The sequence below is a fragment of the Dama dama genome, chromosome 4, assembly GCF_033118175.1.
Source record: "Dama dama isolate Ldn47 chromosome 4, ASM3311817v1, whole genome shotgun sequence".
NCBI classification, from domain to species: domain Eukaryota; kingdom Metazoa; phylum Chordata; class Mammalia; order Artiodactyla; family Cervidae; genus Dama; species Dama dama.
In genome coordinates this window covers 69,376,224-69,398,115 of record NC_083684.1, presented here as the reverse complement: position 1 = coordinate 69,398,115, position 21,892 = coordinate 69,376,224, and the positions used below count along the sequence as shown (strand labels likewise).

The 21,892-nt window shown below is 44.8% G+C and overlaps 1 protein-coding gene across 1 annotated transcript; it reads left to right on the top strand.

Annotated features, from left to right (window-relative positions):
- The first annotated feature begins 3,400 nt into the window (after positions 1-3,400).
- Positions 3,401-14,802, top strand: LOC133055224 (putative killer cell immunoglobulin-like receptor-like protein KIR3DX1). The gene is made up of 6 exons (XM_061140650.1): positions 3,401-3,449; positions 8,440-8,463; positions 8,585-8,620; positions 9,781-10,059; positions 10,944-11,243; positions 14,171-14,802. The coding sequence occupies exons 1-6, from the start codon at positions 3,401-3,403 to the stop codon at positions 14,488-14,490; spliced, it is 1,008 nt and encodes a 335-aa protein (XP_060996633.1). The 3' UTR covers positions 14,491-14,802.
- The last annotated feature ends 7,090 nt before the right edge of the window (positions 14,803-21,892 follow it).

Below are 21,892 nucleotides of genomic sequence, written 5' to 3'. Positions count from 1 at the left end.
TTGAGAATCTCGTGCCTTTTAAATTATCAACTGGTGGCACGATGTGGCCTGGCTCACCCAAACGGAAGGCTGAAGAGCATAAGACCAAGAGGACCCCAGTGTGAACTGAGCTGGCAAATGGGGTGAAGGTCAAGCTCCACAGAGCCTTTGCTGCTCATTGAGCTCTCTGTGTGTGATCTTTTCCTGCCTTAGGACTAAATCGCCCAAGAACTGTTTTAGTAAGAGAAACGTCAGGATCGCTAGAAATGAAGACATGCTGTGGCTTCATTTCTTGTTGCTTTTGTGAGTGAGCATATACCATACTGCTGTGTGATATATCTGAATGTGTAATCATTTCATAGTATATGTTCAGTTCAGTTCAGTTCAGTCCCTCTCTCGTGTCTGACTGCCACCCCATGAACTGCAGCATGCCAGGCCTCCCTGTCCATTACCAACTCGTGAACTCCACTCAAACCCATGTCCATTGAGTCGGTGATGCCATCCAATCATCTCATCCTCTGTCGTCCCCTCTCCTCCTGCCTTCAGTCTTTCCCAGCATCAGGGTCTTTTCAAATGAGTCAGCTCTCCTCATCAGGTGGCCAAAGTATTGGAGTTCCAGCTTCAACATCACTCCTTCCAGTGAACTCCCAGGACTGACCTCCTAGGATAGACTGGTTGGATCTCCTTGCAGTCCAAAGGACTCTCAGGAGTCTTCTCCAACACCGCAGTTAAAAAGCATCAATTCTTCAGTGCTCAGCTTTCTTTATAGTCCAACTCTCACATCCATACATGACTACTGCAAAAACCATAGCCTTGACTAGTGGAAGCTTTGTTGACAAAGTAATATCTCTGCTTTTTAATAAGCTGTCTAGGTTGGTCATAACTTTCCTTCTAAGGAGTGTCTTTTAATTTCATGGCTGCGATCACCATATTCAGTGATTTTGGAGCCCAGAAAAATAAAATCAGCCACTGTTTCCACTGTTTCCCCATGTATTTGCCATGAAGTGATGCGACCAGAGGCCACGATCTTAGTTTTCTGAATGTTGAGCTTAAACCAACTTTTTCACTCTCCTCTTTCACTTACATCAAGAGGCTCTTTAGATCTTCTTCACTTTCTGCCATAAGGGTGGTGTCATCTGCATATCTAAGGTTGCTGATATTTCTCCTGGCAATCTTGATTCCAACTTGTGCTTCCTCCAGCCCAGCGTTTCTCATGATGTTCTCTGCATATAAGTTAAATGAGCAGAGTGACAATATACAGCCTTGACGAACTCCTCTTCCTATTTGGAACCAGTCTGCTGCTCCATGACCAGTTCTAACTGTTGCTTCCTCACCTGCATACAGGTTTCTCAAGAGGCAGGTCAGGTGGTCTGGTATTCCCATCTCTTTCATAATTTTCCACAGTTTACTGTGATCCACACAGGCAAAGGCTTTGGCATAGTCAATAAAGCAGAAATAGATGTTTTTCTGGAACTCTCTTGCTTTTTTGATGATCGAGATGATGTTGGCAATTTGATCTCTGGTTCCTCTGCCTTTTCTAAAACCAGCTTGAACATCTAGAAGTTCACGGTTCATGTATTGCTGAAGCCTGGCTTGGAGAATTTTGAGCATTACCTTACTAGCGTGTGAGATGAGTGCATTTGTGTGGTAGTTTGAGCACTCTTTTGGCATTGCCTTTCTTAGGGATTGGAATGAAAACTGACCTTTCCCAGTGCTGTGGCCACTGCTGAGTTTTCCAAATTTGCTGGGATATTGAGTGTAGCACTTTCACAGCATCATCTTTCAGGATTTGAAATAGCTCAACTGGAATTCCATCAACTCCAGTAGCTTTGTTTGTAGTGATGCTTTACCAAAAATACACACATGGAAAATGGGCCATTGAACATTTGTGTTTTCTCTCATACCATCTCTTCTGAGAACACTCAGACTCAACAAGTTCCTTTTCTACTCCTAATCGAAAGTAGACACAAAGGTAGACACTATCATTTCCATCACTTGTTAATGGGTTTTTGCCTTATTAAGGGGCAATTTTAATATGAAAAATCCACATAAATCACTTAGAATGCTGGTTGACACACCCATGTTGAAATAATTGAAGATCAAGGGTTATTTCTTTTTAATTTAAAAAAAAGTAAATTTATAGTCTCATTTCCTTTTTCTCTATAGCTGCTAATAACATGTGATCATCATAATTTTTTTTATCATTAGAATCTTTTGCTTGTATATTCCATTTCTCTTAAAAATATTCTCCATCATTCTTGAACAGAGGACAGCACTGTACATGACCACCACCAACTCCCCTCTCCCCTCAGTAACTCCTTGTGTCCCCAGGGGTCTATGGAATGTTCTTTTCTCTCTAGAATGTACTTGCTCCTCCCCCATGGTGTCCACACCTCTTCAAGCAGCTATTCCCTCAAGTTAACAGTGTAGACTCCGTTGTTGTTCAGTCACTAAGTCATGCGTTACTTTTGTGACCATGGACTGCAGCTCGCCAGGCTTCTCTGTCTTTCACTATCTTCCAGAGTTTTCTCAAACTCAAGTCCATTGAGTCAATCATGCCATCCAACCATCTCATCCTCTGTTGCCCTCTTCTCCTCTTGCCCTCAATCTTTCCTAGCATCAGGGTCTTTTCCAATAGTCAGTTCTTTGCATAATGTGGTCAAATTATTGCAGCTTTAGCTTCACCATCAGTACTACCAATGAATACTCTCAGGGTTGATTTCCTTTAGGATTGATGGGTTTGATCTCCTTGCTGTCCAAGCGACTCTCAAGAGTCTTCCCCAGCACCACGGTCTAAAAGCATGTTCTTCAGTGCTCGGCCTTCTTTATGTCCAACTCTCACATCCATATAGACCTACTAGGAACCACAGCTTTGACTATAAGGACCTCTGTTGGCACAGTCCTTTCTAATGTGCTGTCTAGCGTTGTCACAGCTTTTCCTCCAAGGGGAAAGGTCTTTTAATTTCATGGCTGCAGTTACTAGCCACAGTAATTTTGGAGCCCAAAAAAAAGAAAATCTGTCACAGTTGCCACTTTTCCCCTAAATTTTTTTTTTGTTTGTTTGCCATGAAGTGCTGGGACCAGAGGCTATGCAATTCATTTTTCCGAATGTCTACAGTGTAGATATAGACCCCAGTTATTCTCATATTTCTTCTTTTAAAAAATAATTGATTATTAGCATTTGATGCTTGCATTCTGCAGAATCTGAATTCTTCAAGCACCTACAGAAGATGGCTTTAACTGGGTCAAGGGTGTATTTCTGCTGTGTGACACCAATGCCTGGTACACAGTAGGTGCTCTGCAATACTTTATGAACTGACCCAAGATGAGAAGTAAATTCCATTTCTGGAGGGGACTGGGAAAATAAATCTCTGAGGCCTAGTTGGAGCCAGACTGTCTGGGGCTGACTCAGGACGAGAACATGGGCCCCACCCTTAGAGCAGGCGGTCAGACCGGGCAGAAAGAGAGAGGTGAGGCCTCAGGTCTGGGCTGAGATGCCTCCTGAGCCCTGTCTGGAGACATCGGAGCCAGGTCCACGGAGGGGCCCCCTTGCTGTGGGTCCACAGCCGTGGGAACCCAGAGGGGGCGGCGGCAGCCCCCCAGGGACCTCATCCTGTTTGTCCTCTAGGGCCCCGTGGTCTCCTCATCTGTACAGGGCAGGGGTGGAGGTGTCTGGGTGCTCAGAGGTGCAGACATGCTTTCCATCCTCCCTGGGCTTCTCTGCCCTAGCCAGATGTGGAGAGCTGGGAGGAGACTGCAAGAGGACATGGGACGCCCACCCCCCACCCCCAGTTCACAGGAACCTCAGGGCTCAGGCAGCTGGAGGGGACAGGGATCCTGATGGGGAGAGAATCAGCCCAAGCTTTCAGTGGAAATTCTCTCACTTCCAGAGCTACGTCTGGGCCAGAGGACCCTGAACCCTGCAGGTGAGTCTTCCCAGGGCTCCTGGGTCGCCATATCTCACTTCAGTCCCAGGAAATGGTGGGGGAGGACGTGGGGGCACTAGGATTCTGGAGTGATGCTGGTGAAACCTGGAAGGGCTCCTGAGCTGAACTGGGGAGTGAGGGGTGGGGAGCTCCTGGGCTCAGCCTCTGACTTCCTTCCAGGGACCTTCTACAAAACCACCATCTGGGCTGAGACTCTTTTGGGCAGTTTCAAGGTGCCCGTGTGAATACACCATGTGCAGAGTTGGAGTGTGAGAGTGAGTACACAAACCATCAGGGAGTATGCTGCAGTTGGCTTGCACTATTTAGTGAAGGAAATGGCGACGCATTCCAGTATTCCTGCCTGGAAAATCCCATGAACATTGGAGCCTGCCAGCCTACAGTCCATAGGGTTGCAGAGTCAGACACGACCGAGTGACTTCATTTTCTTTCACTTTGTTTTAAAATTTATTCATTTTACTGGTTCCATTTCTTAATCTCATAAATATATTTTATTGAAGTGCAGTGACTTACAGTGTTTCAGGTGCACCGCAAAGTGAGTTTCAGTTATACAAATACGCATACATTATTTTTCAGATTATTTTCCATTTTAGGTTATGGCAACATATTGACTGTGGTTCCCCGTGCTATACAGTAAATCTTTGTTGCTTGATGCACATCTCTTTTGAATTAGAAACCTAGCATTGTGTTCAAACTCCTATTTTAAAATTTATGGTATATTCCTCAGTATTATGCAACACTGGCAGTGAAAGCACGATGCCAAAGTCCCACCAGGTCCACGTTAAAAGTTAATGGAAAACAGTGGCAACGTGAATTGTGGGAGGAAATATTGAATCACATTATCTACTGCTGGGCTTCCCTGGTGACTCAGATGATAGAGAATCCACCTGCAAGGCGGGAGACCTGAGCTCGATCCCTGGATTGGGAAGATCTCCTGGAGAAGGAGATGGCAACCCACCCCAGTATTCTTGCCTAGAGAATCCCCATGCACAGAGGAAGCTGGCAGGCTGCAGCCCATGGGATCACAAAGAGTCAGACATGACTCAGGGACTAAGACTATTCTCAAGGCTCTAAACTTGAAAGGTATAACACTTTCCCTTTTGTAAAGAGATAAAAAGTGGCAGAACAGACAGAACCTTTTGTTTTTCTGGGGGCTTAAAGGGGTATTATGACCACACCTACATGGACAGCTTTGAGAACAAAGGATTCCAAGATTAAAAGTTTTCCACAGTGCAGGGGATGTAAGCTATGACTGATACATGTTGATGTATGGGAGAAACTAACAAAATTGTAGTTGTCCTTAAATTAAAAGTAAATAAATTAAGGGGGGAAAAAAGCTTGTAACAGGACTTCCCTGGTGGTCCAGTGGTTGGGAATCTGCCTGCCAATGCAGGGGACACGGGCCTGATCCCAGGACTGGGAAGATTGCACATGCCCCGGGGCAGTTTAACACGTGGGCCACAAGCCCATGTGCCTAGGGAGGGTGCTCTACAACAAGAGAAGCCACGGCAATGAGAAGACCCTGCGCCACAGCAAACAGCAGCGCCCCCTTCGCGCAACTAGAGAAAGCCTGTGCCCAGTACAGCCATTAATGAATTAATTAAAGCATTGCAACCACCAACTACACCTCCTCCTTTTGTAGAGTGTGACTGTGAGTGTAAGTGTGAAAGTGTGAGTTCACAGGTGGGTATTTAATCTGTACAGTTCTCTCTTGTCCTTGGAATTTTCTTCCACATGCTGCTGCTGCTGCTAACTTCATCAGTTGTGTCCGACTCTGTGTGACCCCATGGACTGCAGCCTACCAGGCTCCTCCAGCCATGGGATTCTCCAGGCAAGAGTACTGGAGTGGGGTGCCATTGCCTTCTATTCTTCCCCATGGGCTAGGGTTACTTTATATTCAGTAAACACTTACCAGTGTTCTCTTCCCAAAAAGCCCATCTAGCTCAGATAGGATGATTCTTTGGAGAACGAGTTCACCATCTTGTTGATCTGCTGGCTTTCCAAATAAAGTCGCCATTCCTTTCCTGAAGATCTCATCACTCTGTCTCATGACAAGAAATGTGAGGTTGGACTCAGAGCACATTCATGAAGCTTTAGCAGAGGTGTCGTTCATTTTAGACAAAAACCAAAGACATCACGCTCACAATTGATATCTGTGGTTTAAAAGAAGATACACAATGGCCAACAGGCATATGGAAAGATGCTCAGCATTGCTCATTAGTAGAGAAAGGCCATTTGACACTGCAATTAGGTACCACTTCATACCAATCAGAAGGGCCATCATTAAACAGTTGATGAAAAATAGATGCTGGAGAGCATGTGGAGGAGTGGGAAACCCTCTTACACTGTTGGGATAGTGTAAACTGGTGCAGCCACTGTGGAAAACAGTATGGAGGTTCCTCAAAAAACTAAAAACTGAGTTTCCATTTGACCCAACAATTCCAATCCTGAGCATATATCTATGACAAAACTGTGCCTTGAAAAGATTCATGCACCCCTGTGTTCATAGCAGCACAACTTGAAATAGTCAAGACATGGGAACAGCCTAAATGTCCATCGACAGATGAATGGATAAAGAAGATGTTTTATATGCCTATACACACACACACAATGAAATACTACTCAGACATTGAAAAAATGAAATCATGAGATTTGCAGCAGCATGGATGGACCTGGAGATTAACATAATAAGTGAAGTAAGACAGAAAGAGAAAGACAATTATCATATGATATCACCCATATGTGGACTCTAAAAGGAACATATCAATGAAACAGGAACAGAATCCCAGACACAGAGAACAGGCTTGTGGGTGCCAAGGGGGAGGGAAGGATTGGGAGTTTGGGATGAGCAGATGAAATCTATTTACACATAAAATGGATTAACATTGAGGTCCTACAGCATGGCACAGGGGATTCTAGTCAGTATCTTGCCATAAATCATAATGGAAAAGAATATATATGTGGAGCTGAATCAGTTTTCTGTACAGGAGACATAAACTATAGTCCAAAATTTTTCTTAATTTTTAAAAATTTGTGGTTTATATACCTGCAATGAAACATTACTTGGCAGTAAAAATGCACAGACTGAAATAACAAAGAACACAGATCAATTCTGAAACATGATATTAAGTAAATAAACAGAAATTTTGAAAAGGGTGACTGGACTGTTACTCCATTACATATATAATTATCAAGAGGAGACCAGATTTATTACGTAGGGCACATCACTAATGTTAACAACCCCCACCCCCAGCAAAATGGTCTGGAATCGCTGCCCTTACTGAGATTCTTTCCTGTCTGTGAACAACAGCTGAACTGGGTGTATGTCTGCCCTTGGAGTCCTGAAACAACTGGGTCATTTTGTCCCTGTTTGGAGTTGATTGGAGATATGCCCCTCACTCAAGCATTCTGGAGCTTGAAAGTCTTTACTTGACATATTTTGTGTTCATTTGAGTATGTAGTAAGCAAGGTTGTCCACCTTTTCAGGCAGAACAAATCCCCCTCCCAAAAAAATGCCACCGTGCTCTTTACACACGTTATCTTTGTGTACATGTGTGGTCCTTGGATTGGAAACGGAGCAAGAGAGAGAGACAGAGTGTGTGTGTGTGCAAAGTTTCCACTCACAGTCATGAAATAATTTCAGATGAAGAAGAGTCAGAGAAAGACAAATGTCACATGATATCACTTCTTTGTGACATCTAAAACAATGAGCTTATTTACAAAACAGACACACAGAGAATGAACTTATGGTTACCAGGAGGGATAGTCTCAAGGGGAAGTTAGCTTGGAAGTTTAGGATTGATATATATATATGGGTGTATTTAAGATGGATGACCAACAAGGACCTACTGTAAAAACGGAGAATTCTACTTAATATGCTGTAACTACCTAAGTGGGAAAAGAGTTTGAAAGCAATAGATGCATGCATAGGTATAACTGATTCACTTTGTTGAATAGCTGAAACTCACACAGCTAGTTTCTTAATCACATATATTACAATATAGAATTTTTTAATATTTTCAAAGAGCCATAATATGCATGACTGTTCCTCTTATAAGAATGCAGAATCAAAGTCTCTATTAATGAGACTTTAATTGGAAACCTGCACTGAACCTGAGATACGAGGTGGGTACATGTGATTTCTCTTCTGCAAAGACTTAAGGTTAATGACATTTATCATGAGCTTGGGAAAAGCATGCTGCATGGTATATACAGAATCACCATGACTACTTCCTAAATGCAGCAAGACCTGTTCAAATCCTCCTATGTTCATAGTGTTCAGGGAAACAAAAAGTGACGCTCAGGTCATGAGGTGACCTCAGTGACGAGGCTCAGACAGACTTCCATCCCTGGCATGAGAGGAGGCTGCCCATCTTCCCCTGTGACCTGCACCAGGCTGACTGTATGAACAACACCAACCCTCTTCCGCATCCTGTGACTCAGTCAGCTTTGCTCAGTCCTGCCTCCTGCCTCACAGAAGCAGAGCCATGTGGCCCACACTCCCCAGCCTCCTGAGTCTTGGTGAGTCTGGAAAGACAAGGTAGGAGAGGTTTTGGTGGAAATCGGGGGTCTTCACACCACTGACCAGGTTCCCTGGATGAGGGTGCAAGGAGCGTGGGGTCCATCGGGACAAGCCATCTCTGACGGGCTTTTCCTTCTAGGATTCTGTGTCAGTCTGAGGATCTGGGCACCTGTGGGTGAGTCCTCCCCATCCCTTATTTCTGTGTTGAGCAGAGCAGTCGGGGCTGAGGCAGATGACACTGGGGGGCAGGGTGAGACCCCTGTAAGTAGAGTGAGAGCCGTGTGCCCTGTGGATCCCAGGTCCTCTACTGGCCTTGATACTCACCTTCACTCTCCCCAGAGGTTAGCCCAGCTCTGGACTCTGGACCTGAAGGGACAGTGTGAAGTCTGGGAGCTGGGAGCTGGGCCCCCTGACTGCCATTACTATCATGAGAGGGGAGCAAGGGGCTGCAGCCCACAGACCCCTCTCCCAACAAGGTGGCATCTCCTACCGGCCATTCACCACAGGATCTGCAGGACCGCCCTCTAGACCTGACCCCAGGGGAGGGGCTGGGCATCAGGCAGGGCCACCTGGGCCTGATCACACATTTGATGGAGGCTAGCTAACAAAGGAGCGGGGTTCATGGTTTTCTTCCTTCTTTTCAGTCAGGTGGCTTTTTCTCTTCTTAGTTGTGTTACTGTAAGTCACTCAGTCATATCCAACTTTTTGCGACCCATGATCTGTAGCTCAGCAGGCTCCTCTGTCCATGGGCTTTTCCAGGCAAGAATATTGGAGGTGGCTGCCATTTCCTTGCCCAGGGGATCTTGCCAGTTCAGGGATTGTACCCTGCTCTCCTGCATTGCTGGAAGATTTTGTACCCTTTGAGCTTTAACAAATCGAACAAGGAAGTCCTTTCACTTATTTTCCATGCATCAATTTCTCTGTGGTGTTTTTTTAGCCTGCAGTGTGCAGCTTGCAGGATCTTAGTTCCCTGATCAGGGATCAACCCCGGCCCTTGGCAGAGAAAGTGCCAAGTCCTAATCACTGGGCTGCCAGGGAATCCCCAGTGTCTTGTGTTTCGAGAGAAAGGTTCTCAAAATTTTGTCAACCTGAGGAATGATTCTTCTCTTGAGAAGAATCACCTCTGAGAATCATATTCTTAGAATCTCCGTGATGTCCGTCCTGGGTTGACTGTGTCTCTATCTGTCCCCAAGCCCCAGGTGTCCTTTAGAACCACGATGATGCACTTTAGGGGAGGAAACTTGCAAGAATTGAAGTGGAAGCACCCATTGGGGCAGCGGGGAGAGGAGACTGTTCCTATTTGCCTCTCAAAGCCTGTGCCTCCTTCTGTCCTAGGTGAATATGACAAGCCCTCTTTGTCAGCCTGGCCAAGCCCCGTGGTTCCCTTAGGACAGACTGTGACTCTTCAGTGTCACTCCCGTTCTCCTTTTGCAATATTCAGACTGTTCAAAAGAGATGGGACCAGTTTGCCCAAGCTCCAGGGACATCATGTCAACACCTTCACCCTTGGCCCGGTGACCAGAGAACATGCCGGGTCCTACACGTGTACTGGAACCTACATGTCTCTCTCTGTGTGGTCCACACACAGTGACCCCCTGCAGATTGTGGTCACAGGTAGGAGGGGTCCAGCCTAGCCCGGGATGGCCGAGCCTGCAGGCAATCCTATGCTAGGTCCACGTGCCAGTGCAGCCAAAGACGTCCTCAGGATTCCCAGCCAGAACCTAACCAGGGAAAGAGAACCCACTCTGAGAGTTTAAACTCAGGGTTTGAATAGAGGGATGGGTGCCCCAGCTCCGGAAGGAGGACCTCCCTAGGCTTTAGTTAGACAGGATGCGACCACTGCCTGCCAGCAGGGAGGAAGGGAATGACCCTGATCCACAACCTGCCACCCAATAGGGAGCTGTAGTCCCCTGTGAAGGAGCTGGAGCCCCACGGAGGAATCCCAGCAATGTCTCCAAAGGCATGAGGTGGGGTCAGAGATGGGAAATGTTCCACTTTTTCTCCACTGCCTTCCTAATTTTGCCAGTCATCACTCACGTTATAAGAGATGTATGTGAAGGGAGACAGGGTATGCATCCTGAGAACCACCCCAGCCCCTCAAATGCAAATTAGGGATGGGAAGAGGCTGAGAGCATGGCAACCCACTCCAGTATTCTCGCCTGGAGAATCTCAGGGACAGAGGAGCCTGGCGGGCTACAGTCCATGGGACCCCACAGAGTCGGACACAACTGAAGTGACAGCATGCTTGCATGAAGCTGAGAGCAGATCCAGCAGCTAAAGAGCTTAGAATAAGCACAGAGGAGGCTGGAGATCTTGAGCAAAGAGAAACAGAAAAGCATGAGCCAGACCTGAGAACAAGGCTAGAGAAAATGCAACAGAACACACAGGAAGGGTAATTGGCTTTGGTGGTTCACGGGGATATTTTTCACACCTTCAGCTCTCAGGGGAAGAGCTGAGACAGGGTGACTCACTGAAGCTCACAACCTCTTTGCTCCTAGTTGTGTTCACAAAACCCTACATCTCAGCCCACCCAGGCCCCCTCGTGCAGGCGGGAGAGAATGTGACCCTCCACTGTCACTCACCGCTGCTGCTGGACAAATTTATGCTGCACAAAAAAGGCAGCAACGGGCATTTCCAGAGACATGGAGAGACGTTCACGGGTGGGCGTGCCCCAGCTGACTTCTCCATTGGCCCCATGACTTTGGCGAGTGTGGGCACCTACAGATGCTACAGCTCTCTCAGCCGCTCCCCCTATGAGTGGTCAGCCCCCAGTGACCCTGTCGACATCGTCATCACAGGTGAGTGTGTCCAGAGCAGTTCCCTCTGCTGTCTGTGTCACAGTAGGTCTGGTGTCCAGTCCAGCATCAGTACCGGGAGACAATGACAGGCGTGCAGAGATGCTCACACACTCAGGAAGGGGAACAAACCAGAGAGAGAGGAGGTGTGAACACGGAAGGGAAAAGAGAACAGAGCACCTGCCATGTGCTAAAGAGAAGACACAGCCAGTGACAGAGTGAAGCAAGAACGTGAAAGAACGACCAATGGAGAAAGATGTACCAGAGCAGGGACCCGGGCAGTTCCTGGATCAGGCAGCCAATGATGGTTGGTTAAGGGGCTGGTTTCTTGCCTTCATGTCAGAGCTCCCTTCCTCTGTCAGGAGCTCTGTGATACCAGACACCTTTGCAGTCTGGCCCTGGGTGGTCAGGATGGAGGTCTACACCTTGAAGTTGCTCAGCCTTGTGGTTTAATGTGTCCTTCTGCACAAAGAGGAAGGAGTGGTCCCTGCCAACCCTCCCCACTAAGGAGTCCCTTCCAGCCCCTGGGGGTGGGCAGGGCAGTGCTGAACACTCCCTCAAGTTTGAAGTGGTCAAAGATCCTGTGAGATTCTGGCAATTTCCAGGCCATAATGTCTGTTTCTGGGTCAATACCATGTTTTATGATGGTCCCAGCAGAACCTAGTAGGTTCCGTCTTTCGAGAGAACCCCATGTCCTGTTGATTTTTAAAGTATATTTTTTCTTATTTATTCTTGTTGATGTCTAGTTGATTTACAACGTTGCTAATTCCTGTTGTACATAAGACTGATTCAGTTAGTCATATACATCTATTTCTTTTCAGAGAAAGGGTATTATATGACAGTCCATTATTAAAGTTATGTTTGAATTTTCCCCTGCGCTGGGTATTCGTTTCTGTGGGGCTTCCTCTCCTGGCGGTGGGCGGCCTTCTATTGCAATGCTTCTCTTGTTGCACACTTCTGGCTTTAGGCCTATATTTAGGACTAGAGTTACATTGTGCTCTAATATCAAGATCTCCTCCTTCTAGGTCTGTCCAAGAAACCCTCTCTCTCAGCCCAGGGGGGCCCCGTGGTGAGGTCAGGAGAGAACGTGACCTTGCTCTGCAGCTCCGAGCACCCCTTTGACCAGTTCCATCTGCTCAGGGAGGGGGAGAACCTTGGGCGCCCACTCGCTGGAGGGTGGGGCCCCTGCGGAGCACTCCAGGCTGAGTTCCCTCTGGGTCCTGGGACCCCAGCCCACAGCGGGGCCTACAGGTGCTAAGCTCCTTCACTCACTCTCCCTACTCATGGTCAGACGCAAGCGACCCCCTGGTCCTGTCTGTCACAGGTGATGACCCTCTTCCTGGCCCAGCTTTCTTGTTGCTCTTCAGTCGCTATGTTGTGTACAACTCTTTGTGACCCCGTGGGCTGCAGCTCGACAGACTCCTGTGTTGTTCACTATCTCCCTTTCGTGAATCACAGCCTTGTCATGATGAAGGCGCTTGTGTAACTCAATGAAGCTATGAGCCATGTTGTGCAGGGCTGCCCAAGACTGACAGGTCATAGTGAAGAGTATTGACAAAATCTGGTCCCCTGAAGGAGGAAACAGCAACCCACTGCAGTATTCTTGTTTCCAGAGTGCCAAGAAGTGTCCCATGCTTTACAGTACACGAAATCACTTTGTGTTGGTCAAGAAGTCTGTTTGGCTTTTTCCATAACATCTTACTCTATCACTGTGCTCTATCTCAAGGGCCCTGTGCTGCTGTCAGGGGAACCTTAGGGCTTCTGGAGAAATGGAGGCAATGAGAACCAGAGAGGACGAGAGATGGTCGGTGGCATCTCAACACTCTTCCACCTCCTGTATGGATGCTTCTCATCAGAGTCCTGTCTATCCAGGCAAATAAAGAAAAGGTTCAGGGTAGACCCAGGAGGAGGAGAGGATGGGCTGATTTGGGAGGATCAGAGATTGCATTGGGCCCTTGCACTTAATGTTTTCCCAGAGGCACCTCTGACATACACGTGATTTCCCAATTAAGGAGCATAGATACTCATTCCTGGAGTAGAAACAATGTCTCTTTCTTACAGCTGTCTTTAATCAGCTTTTCTTGGCAGAAACAGGGCTTCCTCAAGAATGCTCCAGTGCACTGTACATCGTCCTTGGGCTTGCCATAGCCATCACCTCTACCAGCATCCTCCTCGCTGCTCTTGTCTGTCACTGGTGTTCTACCCCAAATCGTAAGCCTGAGGGTGGCGAGCTCAGCACCATCTGACCCGGGGGAGATGGGCTCATAGCAGAGAATGAGGTTTTCACTTCCCGCAGGTTAAAACTGGTTTCCAGTGTTGTTATCTCTGAGGGAACATCATCCAGAGACCCATGGAAGCCTGTTTTTTTTATGAAAATATGTGTTGATTTCTTCTTGGCTGCATCAGGTCTTTGCAGCAGCATGGGGGATCCACATTGCAGTCTGGGGTGTGGTTCAGGCTCCAGAGCTCGTGCCCTCACCTTTTGTAGCACGTGGGGCTCAGTTGCTTCAAGACATGTGGGATCAAAAATCTCCCACGAAGGATAGAACCCAGGCTGCCTGCACTGGAAGATGGACACTTAATCTCTGGACACCAGGGACATTCCAAGCCCTGTTCTTCCCTCAACTACAACCATCTGTTCTTCTCCCCTACATGATCTTGGGAATCTGCTGATAAGCAGAGGAGAATGGTCCATAACAGAAGTGGTAGGATGGGTCTGTGGGTTTGCACAGGCTCCTGAGACAGTCCGTGAATGGCTGGGCTTGTAGATGGAATGTTTTGTTTTCATTTAATTTAGTGGAGTAGACAGACTCAGCAACCTGGGGCACACCCCTGTTTTTTTTTCTGGCTTTGATGTCCCTATCAAAGTTATGGAGGTCTGGAATAACTGCCTCCACCCCCCAAGATCCTTGACTCTCTTTCATTCACAGATCTTGACATCATGGAAGGAGAGCCCAAGGAAGACCAAGCAGTGAGCAATGAACTGAGTCCTCCCAGCCCAAACCCTTGCCATAGCATCGGCCTGTCGAATGCCCAATGTCCCAGTCTTCGAAAATCACATCTCAATCCATCATTCACACCTCCTTCCTCTCAGGACTCTCCAGAAGATGATGTGATATACGCTCACTTGGACCTCAGGACCCTCTCTGAGAGACTGAATACTCACACTTCCCTGAGCCCATTGCACCCCTTCCCCGAGCCCAGTATCTATGAAGAATTCAATGTAAAGAAAGACCGTGCTGAGCCCTGACCTGGCCCCAGGCTGTGAGCACATAGATTGCTACAAATCAAAGACTTAGATCTCTTTTTAAAGAGGTTCCTCTGTGGACACTCCTCCTTCTCCTCCAAAGCAGCCCAGCAGCTCTGAGGTGAACAGTGGAGTCCAAGATTGCAGGATCATCTTCAAAAATCACACAACCTCTAAGTAATCTCCTGTCTCTTCTAGGACTCCATTTTATCTATCTCACTGTTTGGGGAGATGGTATAATCAATCACACAAACTGCGCAGGTTAATATGATCATCTTACTTTTTCTAAAATTCCAATAAAGCATAAAAAATTTCCCAGTTGTTTCATCAAATTATTCTGTTTTAAAACAAACACAAAACCAATAAATAAAATGTCTATTCAATAATGTTTTTCAAGGATGAACATTTTTACAAGACAGAAACAGACTTGTAGACTTAGAGAACAATCTTAGAGCTATGGAGGGGAAGGGTGAGGGGAGAGATAGATTGGAAGTTTAAGATTGACATGTGCACACTGCTATGTTTAAAATAAAATGCTTTCCATGAAAAATAATGAAAGCAATGCTAGATGGCGAAATAAAAACATGAAGTATATTCTGTTTGAGTTAGCCAGTGTGGTGCCACTAGCCATATGAGGCTCTGTGTGTGCGTGCTAAGGCAATTCAGTCATAACTGACTCTTTGCAACCCCATGAGTAGTGTGTAGTTCGCTTGGCTCCTCTGTGCCTGGGATTCGCCAGGCAAGAATCCTGGAGTCAGTTGCCATTACGTTCTCGAGGGGATCTTCTTGACCCGGAGATCGAACCCACATCTCTCATGTCTCTTGCATTGGCAGGCGGATTCTTTACTACTGAGGCATCGAGGACGCTCCCTCAACATTTTCCCAGCCATGTGAACTGAGGCTGCTGGGGATCCACGGGTAGAAACAGGACAACAAATTCCCCCTCAGTCTGGACCTGCGCTGGCTGATAAAGTAGTTACCCAGCCACTCGGTACAGACAATGGCTCTACACGTATATGAAAAAAGCGTTCAGTTCTTCAGTCACACCCACCACATTGCATGTGCTCAGTAGCATCCTGTGGCCAGGTGCCAGGGTGCTGGCCAGAGCAGATGTTTAAAGAGTCCCATCATCACCGAGAGTTCTAGTGGACATTCCACTCCAGATCACCGAGGCCTGCAGAGGGAATGCTTGCCCCGGGGAGGGTTGCACGTGTTGTGTGAATCCATCGATTTTTGCACATTTTGTCTTTTTTGCTTCTTTTCACCAAAGCCAAGGATTTGAGAATCTTGTGCCTTTTAAGTTATGAACTGGTAGCACAATGCAGCTTGTCTTGACCAAGAGGAGGGCTGAAGAGCATAAACACATGAGGACCCCGGTGTGAACTGAGCTGGAAAATAGGGCAAAGATCAAGCTCCATGGAGCCTTAGTTGCTCATTGAGCTCTCTGTGTGTGATCTTTCCCCTGGCTTAGAACTAAACCACCCAAGAACTGTTTTACCAAGAGAAATCTCAGGATCGCTACAAATGAAGACTTGCTGGGGCTTCCTTTCTTGTTGCTACTGTGAGTGAGCACATACCACACGGCTGTGTGATATATCTGAACGTGCAATCATTTCCTAATACATGTAAGTCAGGTCATTAGCTTCTACACCTCAGGGCTGTATGTCAATTACAAGAAATGAAACTGGATAGATAGATAATAGATGTGCTTAGTCTCTTCGTCATGTCCAGCTCTTTACAACACGATGGACTGAAACCTAATAGGACCCTCTGTCCATGGGATTGTCCAAGCAAGAATATTGGAGTGCGTTGCATTTCATTCTCCATGAGGATATGTAGATAGAGAGATAGATAGATCAATAGATTTCAGTGGTGGCTATACCACTTCCTGAGGCAGTTGGTGACTTTAGCAGGCTGCTTCCTGTCTTATTTTTATTTCACTTCAGGGAAGTATATCATATGTATTAGTATCTGTGTCTGTCCTTGATCAGGAACTCTGATGAGGACCATTCTTGTCTGAATCCTGGAGTCTCCATTGGTTGACAAGGAGAGCAACATGATGCATCAGAGGATGCTTTGAAGGGACAGAAATGAATCTATGCTTCACCTCAAAGGGACAGAACACATCCTGCTTCTTACATACCCTGGCCTGTCACTGGGAGAAGTAAAGCCTGCTCTCTGGGTCCAGGAGGATGAGCTGTGCTCTCTTGTGAGAGCAGAGTGTACTTTGCAAAACTCCCCAGCCATCCTCGCTCCCCCACCCCGCGGTTCACCAGGTCTCTGAGGGCATCACTGGTGCCTCCACCCAACCAAGGCAGTGAGTGAATGTCACACTCAACTCCTCGACACTTACATCTCGTATTCAATCATGCAGTAAATGAATTCAGCCTCCAGGGTGCCCCTGACCACTGCTGTCCTCTCTATCCACATAGTCCAGCCCACAGCCACACATGGATCCCAGCCATAACCTCCCTAGTTCTCAGCTTCAGACCCACACTCCCATCTCCAGTTCATCCTCCACATTTCATCTGTCTAACTCACATTTCAGAATCTGCTTTCGGCCCTGAATCCTTGCATGGTGCCCACATCTTCAGGGCAAACCCCAAACTCTTCTACCTGAATTCCAGTCTGCTCATGGTCCTCCAGAGGTGACCCCCCTCCGATCTCAGGTCTCACCTTTTCTTCCCTCACAATGATAATAGTGCAGTAACACCACACACACACTCCAATACACGGAAAATAGGCCATTTTACATTTGTGTGCTCTCTCATATCAGCTCTTCTGAGAACATTCAGACTCAACAAGTTCCTTTTCTACTCCCAATCAAAAGTAGACACAAAGGTATACTCTATCATTTCCATCCCTTCTTATTGGGTTTTTTCCTTATTAAGGGGCAATTTTCATATGAAAAATCCACATAAGTCATTTAGAATGCTGGTTGACATGCCCATATCGGAATAATTGAAGGTCAAGAATGATTTTTTTTAATTAAAAAAATTACATTTATACTCACATTTCCCTTTTCTCTTTTTTTTTTTTTAACTTTTTTTTTAATTAGTGGGAGGCCAATCACTTCACAACATTTCAGTGTGTTTTGTCATACATTGATATGAATCAGCCATGGATTTACACGTATTCCCCATCCCGATCCCCGCTCCCACCTCCCTCTCCACCCGATTCCCCCGGGTCCTCCCAGTGGACCAGGCTGGAGCACTTGTCTCATGCATCCCACCTGGGCTGGTGATCTGTTTCACCATAGATAGTATACATGCTGTTCTTTTGAAATATCCCACCCTCACAACTCCCACAGAGTTCAAAAGTCTGTTCTGTATTTCTGTGTCTCTTTTTCTGTTTTGCATATAAGGTTATCATTACCATCTTTCTAAATTCCATATATATGTGTTAGTATGCTGTAATGTTCTTTATCTTTCTGGCTTACTTCACTCTGTATAATGGGCTCCAGTTTCATCCATCTCATTAGGACTGATTCAAATGAATTCTTTTTAACAGCTGAGTAATATTCCATGGTGTATATGTGCCACAGCTTCCTTATCCATTCATCTGCTGATGGGCATCTAGGTTGCTTCCATGTCCTGGCTATTATAACAGTGCTGCGATGAACATTGGGGTGCATGTGTCTCTTTCAGATCTGGTTTCCTCAGTGTGTATGCCCAGAAGTGGGATTGCTGGGTCATATGGCAGTTCTATTTCCAGTTTTTTAAAAATCATCACACTGTTTTCCATAGCGCCTGTACTAGTTTGCATTCCCACCAACAGTCTAAGAGGGTTCCCTTTTCTCCACACCCTCTCCAGCATTTATTGCTTGTAGACTTTTGGATAGCAGCCATCCTGACTGGCGTGTAATGGTACCTCATTGTGGTTTTGATTTGCATTTCTCTAATAATGAGTGATGTTGAGCATCTTTTCATGTGTTTGTTAGCCATCTGTATGTCTTCCTTGGAGAAATGTCTGTTTAGTTCTTTGGCCCATTTTTTGATTGGGTCATTTATTTTTCTGGAATTGAGCTGCAGGAGTTGCTTGTATATTTTTGAGATTAATCCTTTGTCTGTTTCTTCATTTGCTATTATTTTCTCCCAATCTGAGGGCTGTCTTTTCACCTTACTGATAGTTTCCTTTGTAGTGCAAAAGCTTTTAAGTTTCATTAGGTACCATTTGTTTAGTTTTGCTTTTATTTCCAATATTCTGGGAGGTGGGTCATAGAGCATCTTGCTGTGATTTATGTCGGAGAGTGTTTTGCCTATGTTCTCCTCTAGGAGTTTTATAGTTTCTGGTCTTACATTTAGATCTTTAATCCATTTTGAGTTTATTTTTGTGTATGGTGTTAGAAAGTGTTCTAGTTTCATTCTTTTACAAGTGGTTGACCAGTTTTCCCAGCACCACTTGTTAAAGAGGTTGTCTTTTTTCCATTGTATATCCTTTCCTCCTTTGTCAAAGATAAGGTGTCCATAGGTTCGTGGATTTATCTCTGGGCTTTCTATTCTGTTCCATTGGTCTATATTTCTGTCTTTGTGCCAGTACCATACTGTCTTGATGACTGTGGCTTTGTAGTAGAGTCTGAAGTCAGGCAGGTTGATTCCTCCAGTTCCATTCTTCTTTCTCAAGATTACTTTGGCTATTCGAGGTTTTTTGTATTTCCATACAAATTGTGAAATTCTTTGGTCTAGTTCTGTGAAAAATACCGTTGGTAGCTTGATAGGGATTGCATTGAATCTATAGACTGCTTTGGGTAGAATAGCCATTTTGACAATATTAATTCTTCCAATCCATGAACACGGTATGTTTCTCCATCTGTTTGTGTCCTCTTTGATTTCTTTCATCAGTGTTTTATAGTTTTCTATGTATAGGTCTTTTGTTTCTTTAGGTAGATATACTCCTAAGTATTTTATTCTTTTTGTTGCAATGGTGAATGGTATTGTTTCCTTCATTTCTCTTTCTGCTTTTTCATTGTTAGTATATAGGAATGCAAGGGATTTCTGTGTGTTAATTTTATATCCTGCAACTTTACTATATTCATTGATTAGCTCTAGTAATTTTCTGGTAGAGTCTTTAGCGTTTTCTATGTAGAGGATCATGTCATCTGCAAACAGCGAGAGTTTCACTTCTTCTTTTCCTATCTGGATTCCTTTTTTTCTTTTTCTGCTCTGATTGCTGTGGCCAGAACTTCCAACACTATGTTGAATAGTAGTGGTGAGAGTGGGCACCCTTGTCTTGTTCCTGATTTCAGGGGAAATGCTTTCCATTTTTCACCATTGAGGGTAATGCTTGCTGTGGGTTTGTCATATATAGTTTTTATTATGTTGAGGTATGTTCCTTCTATTCCTGCTTTCTGGAGAGTTTTAATCATAAATGGATGTTGAATTTTGTCAAAAGCTTTCTCTGCATCTATTGAGATAATCATATGGTTTTTCTCTTTCAATTTGTTAATGTGGTGTATTACATTGATTGATTTGCGGATATTAAAGAATCCTTGCATTCCTGGGATAAAGCCCACTTGGTCATGGTGTATGATTTTTTTAATATGTTGTTGGATTCTGTTTGCTAGAATTTTGTTAAGGATTTTTGCATCTATGTTCATCAGTGATATTGGCCTGTAGTTTTCTTTTTTTGTGGCATCTTTGTCTGGTTTTGGGATTAGGGTGATGGTGGCCTCATAGAATGAGTTTGGAAGCTTACCTTCATCTGCAATTTTCTGGAAGAGTTTGAGTAAGATAGGTGTTAGCTCTTCTCTAAATTTTTGGTAGAATTCAGCTGTGAAGCCATCTGGTCCTGGGCTTTTGTTTGCTGGAAGATTTTTGATTACAGTTTCGATTTCCTTGCTTGTGATGGGTCTGTTAAGATCTTCTATTTCTTCCTGGTTCAGTTTTGGAAAGTTATACTTTTCTAAGAATTTGACCATTTCATCCAAGTTGTCCATTTTATTGGCATAGAGCTGCTGGTAGTAGTCTCTTATGATCCTTTGTATTTCAGTGTTTTCTGTTGTGATCTCTCCATTTTCATTTCTAATGTTGTTAATTTGGTTCTTCTCTCTTTGTTTCTTAATGAGTCTTGCTAATGGTTTGTCAATTTTGTTTATTTTTTCAAAAAACCAGCTTTCAGCTTTGTTGATTTTTGCTATGGTCTCTTTAGTTTCTTTTGCATTTATTTCAGCCCTAATTTTTAAGATTTCTTTCCTTCTGCTAACCCTGGGGTTCTTCATTTCTTCCTTCTCTAATTGCTTTAGGTGTAGAGTTAGGTTATTTATTTGGTTTTTTTCTTGTTTCTTGATGTGAGCCTGTAATGCTATGAACCTTCCCCTTAGCACAGCTTTTACAGTGTCCCATAGGTTTTGGGTTGTTGTGTTTTCATTTTCATTCATTTCTTTGTATATTTTGATTTCTTTTTTGATTTCTTCTATGATTTGTTGGTTATTCAGAAGGGTGTTATTTAGCCTCCATATGTTTGAAGTTTTAACAATTTTTTTCCTGTAATTGAGATCTAATCTTACTGCACTGTGGTCAGAAAAGATGACTGGAACGATTTCAATTTTTTTGAATTTTCCAAGACCAGATTTATGGCCCAGGATGTGATCTATTCTGGAGAAGGTTCCGTGTGCACTTGAGAAAAAGGTGAAGTTGATTGTTTTGGGGTGAAATGTCCTATAGATATCAATTAGGTCTAGCTGGTCCATTGTGTCATTTAAGGTTTGTGTTTCCTTGTTAATTTTCTGTTTAGTTGATCTATCCATAGTTGTGAGTGGGGTATTAAAGTCTCCCACTATTATTGTGTTACTATTAATTTCCTCTTTCATACTCGTTAGTGTTTGCCGCACATATTGCGGTGCTCCTATGTTGGGTGCATATATATTTATAATTGTTATATCTTCTTCTTGGATTGATCCTTTGATCATTATGTAGTGTCCTTCTTTGTCTCTTTTCACATCCTTTATTTGAAAGTCTATTTTATCTGATATGAGTATTGTGACTCCTGCTTTCTTTTGGTCTGCATTTGCATGAAATATTTTTTTTCCAGCCCTTCACTTTTAGTCTGTATGTGTCTCTTGTTTTGAGGTGGGTCTCTTGTAGACAGCATATATAGGGGTCTTGTTTTTGTATCCATTCAGCCAAACTTTGTCTTTTGGTTGGGGCATTCAACCCATTTACATTTAGGGTAATTATTGATAGGTGTGGTCCCGTTGCCATTTACTTTGTTGTTTTGGGTTCACGTTTATACAACCTTTCTGCATTTCCTGTCTAGAGAAGATCCTTTAGCATTTGTTGAAGAGCTGGTTTGGTGGTGCTGAATTCTCTCAGCTTTTGCTTATCTGTAAAGCTTTTGAATTCTCCTTCATATCTGAATGAGATCCTTGCTGGGTACAGTAATCTAGGTTGTAGGTTATTCTCTTTCA

Excerpts from the sequence above, each read along its gene's own strand:
- LOC133055224 (XM_061140650.1), top strand. The coding sequence starts at position 3,401 with ATGGGCCCCACCCTTAGAGCAGGCGGTCAGACCGGGCAGAAAGAGAGA. Across the intron at positions 3,450-8,439 it reads GACCGGGCAGAAAGAGAGAG|TCTTGGTGAGTCTGGAAAGA; the intron begins GTGAGGCCTCAG and ends CAGCCTCCTGAG. Across the intron at positions 8,621-9,780 it reads GAGGATCTGGGCACCTGTGG|GTGAATATGACAAGCCCTCT; the intron begins GTGAGTCCTCCC and ends CTTCTGTCCTAG.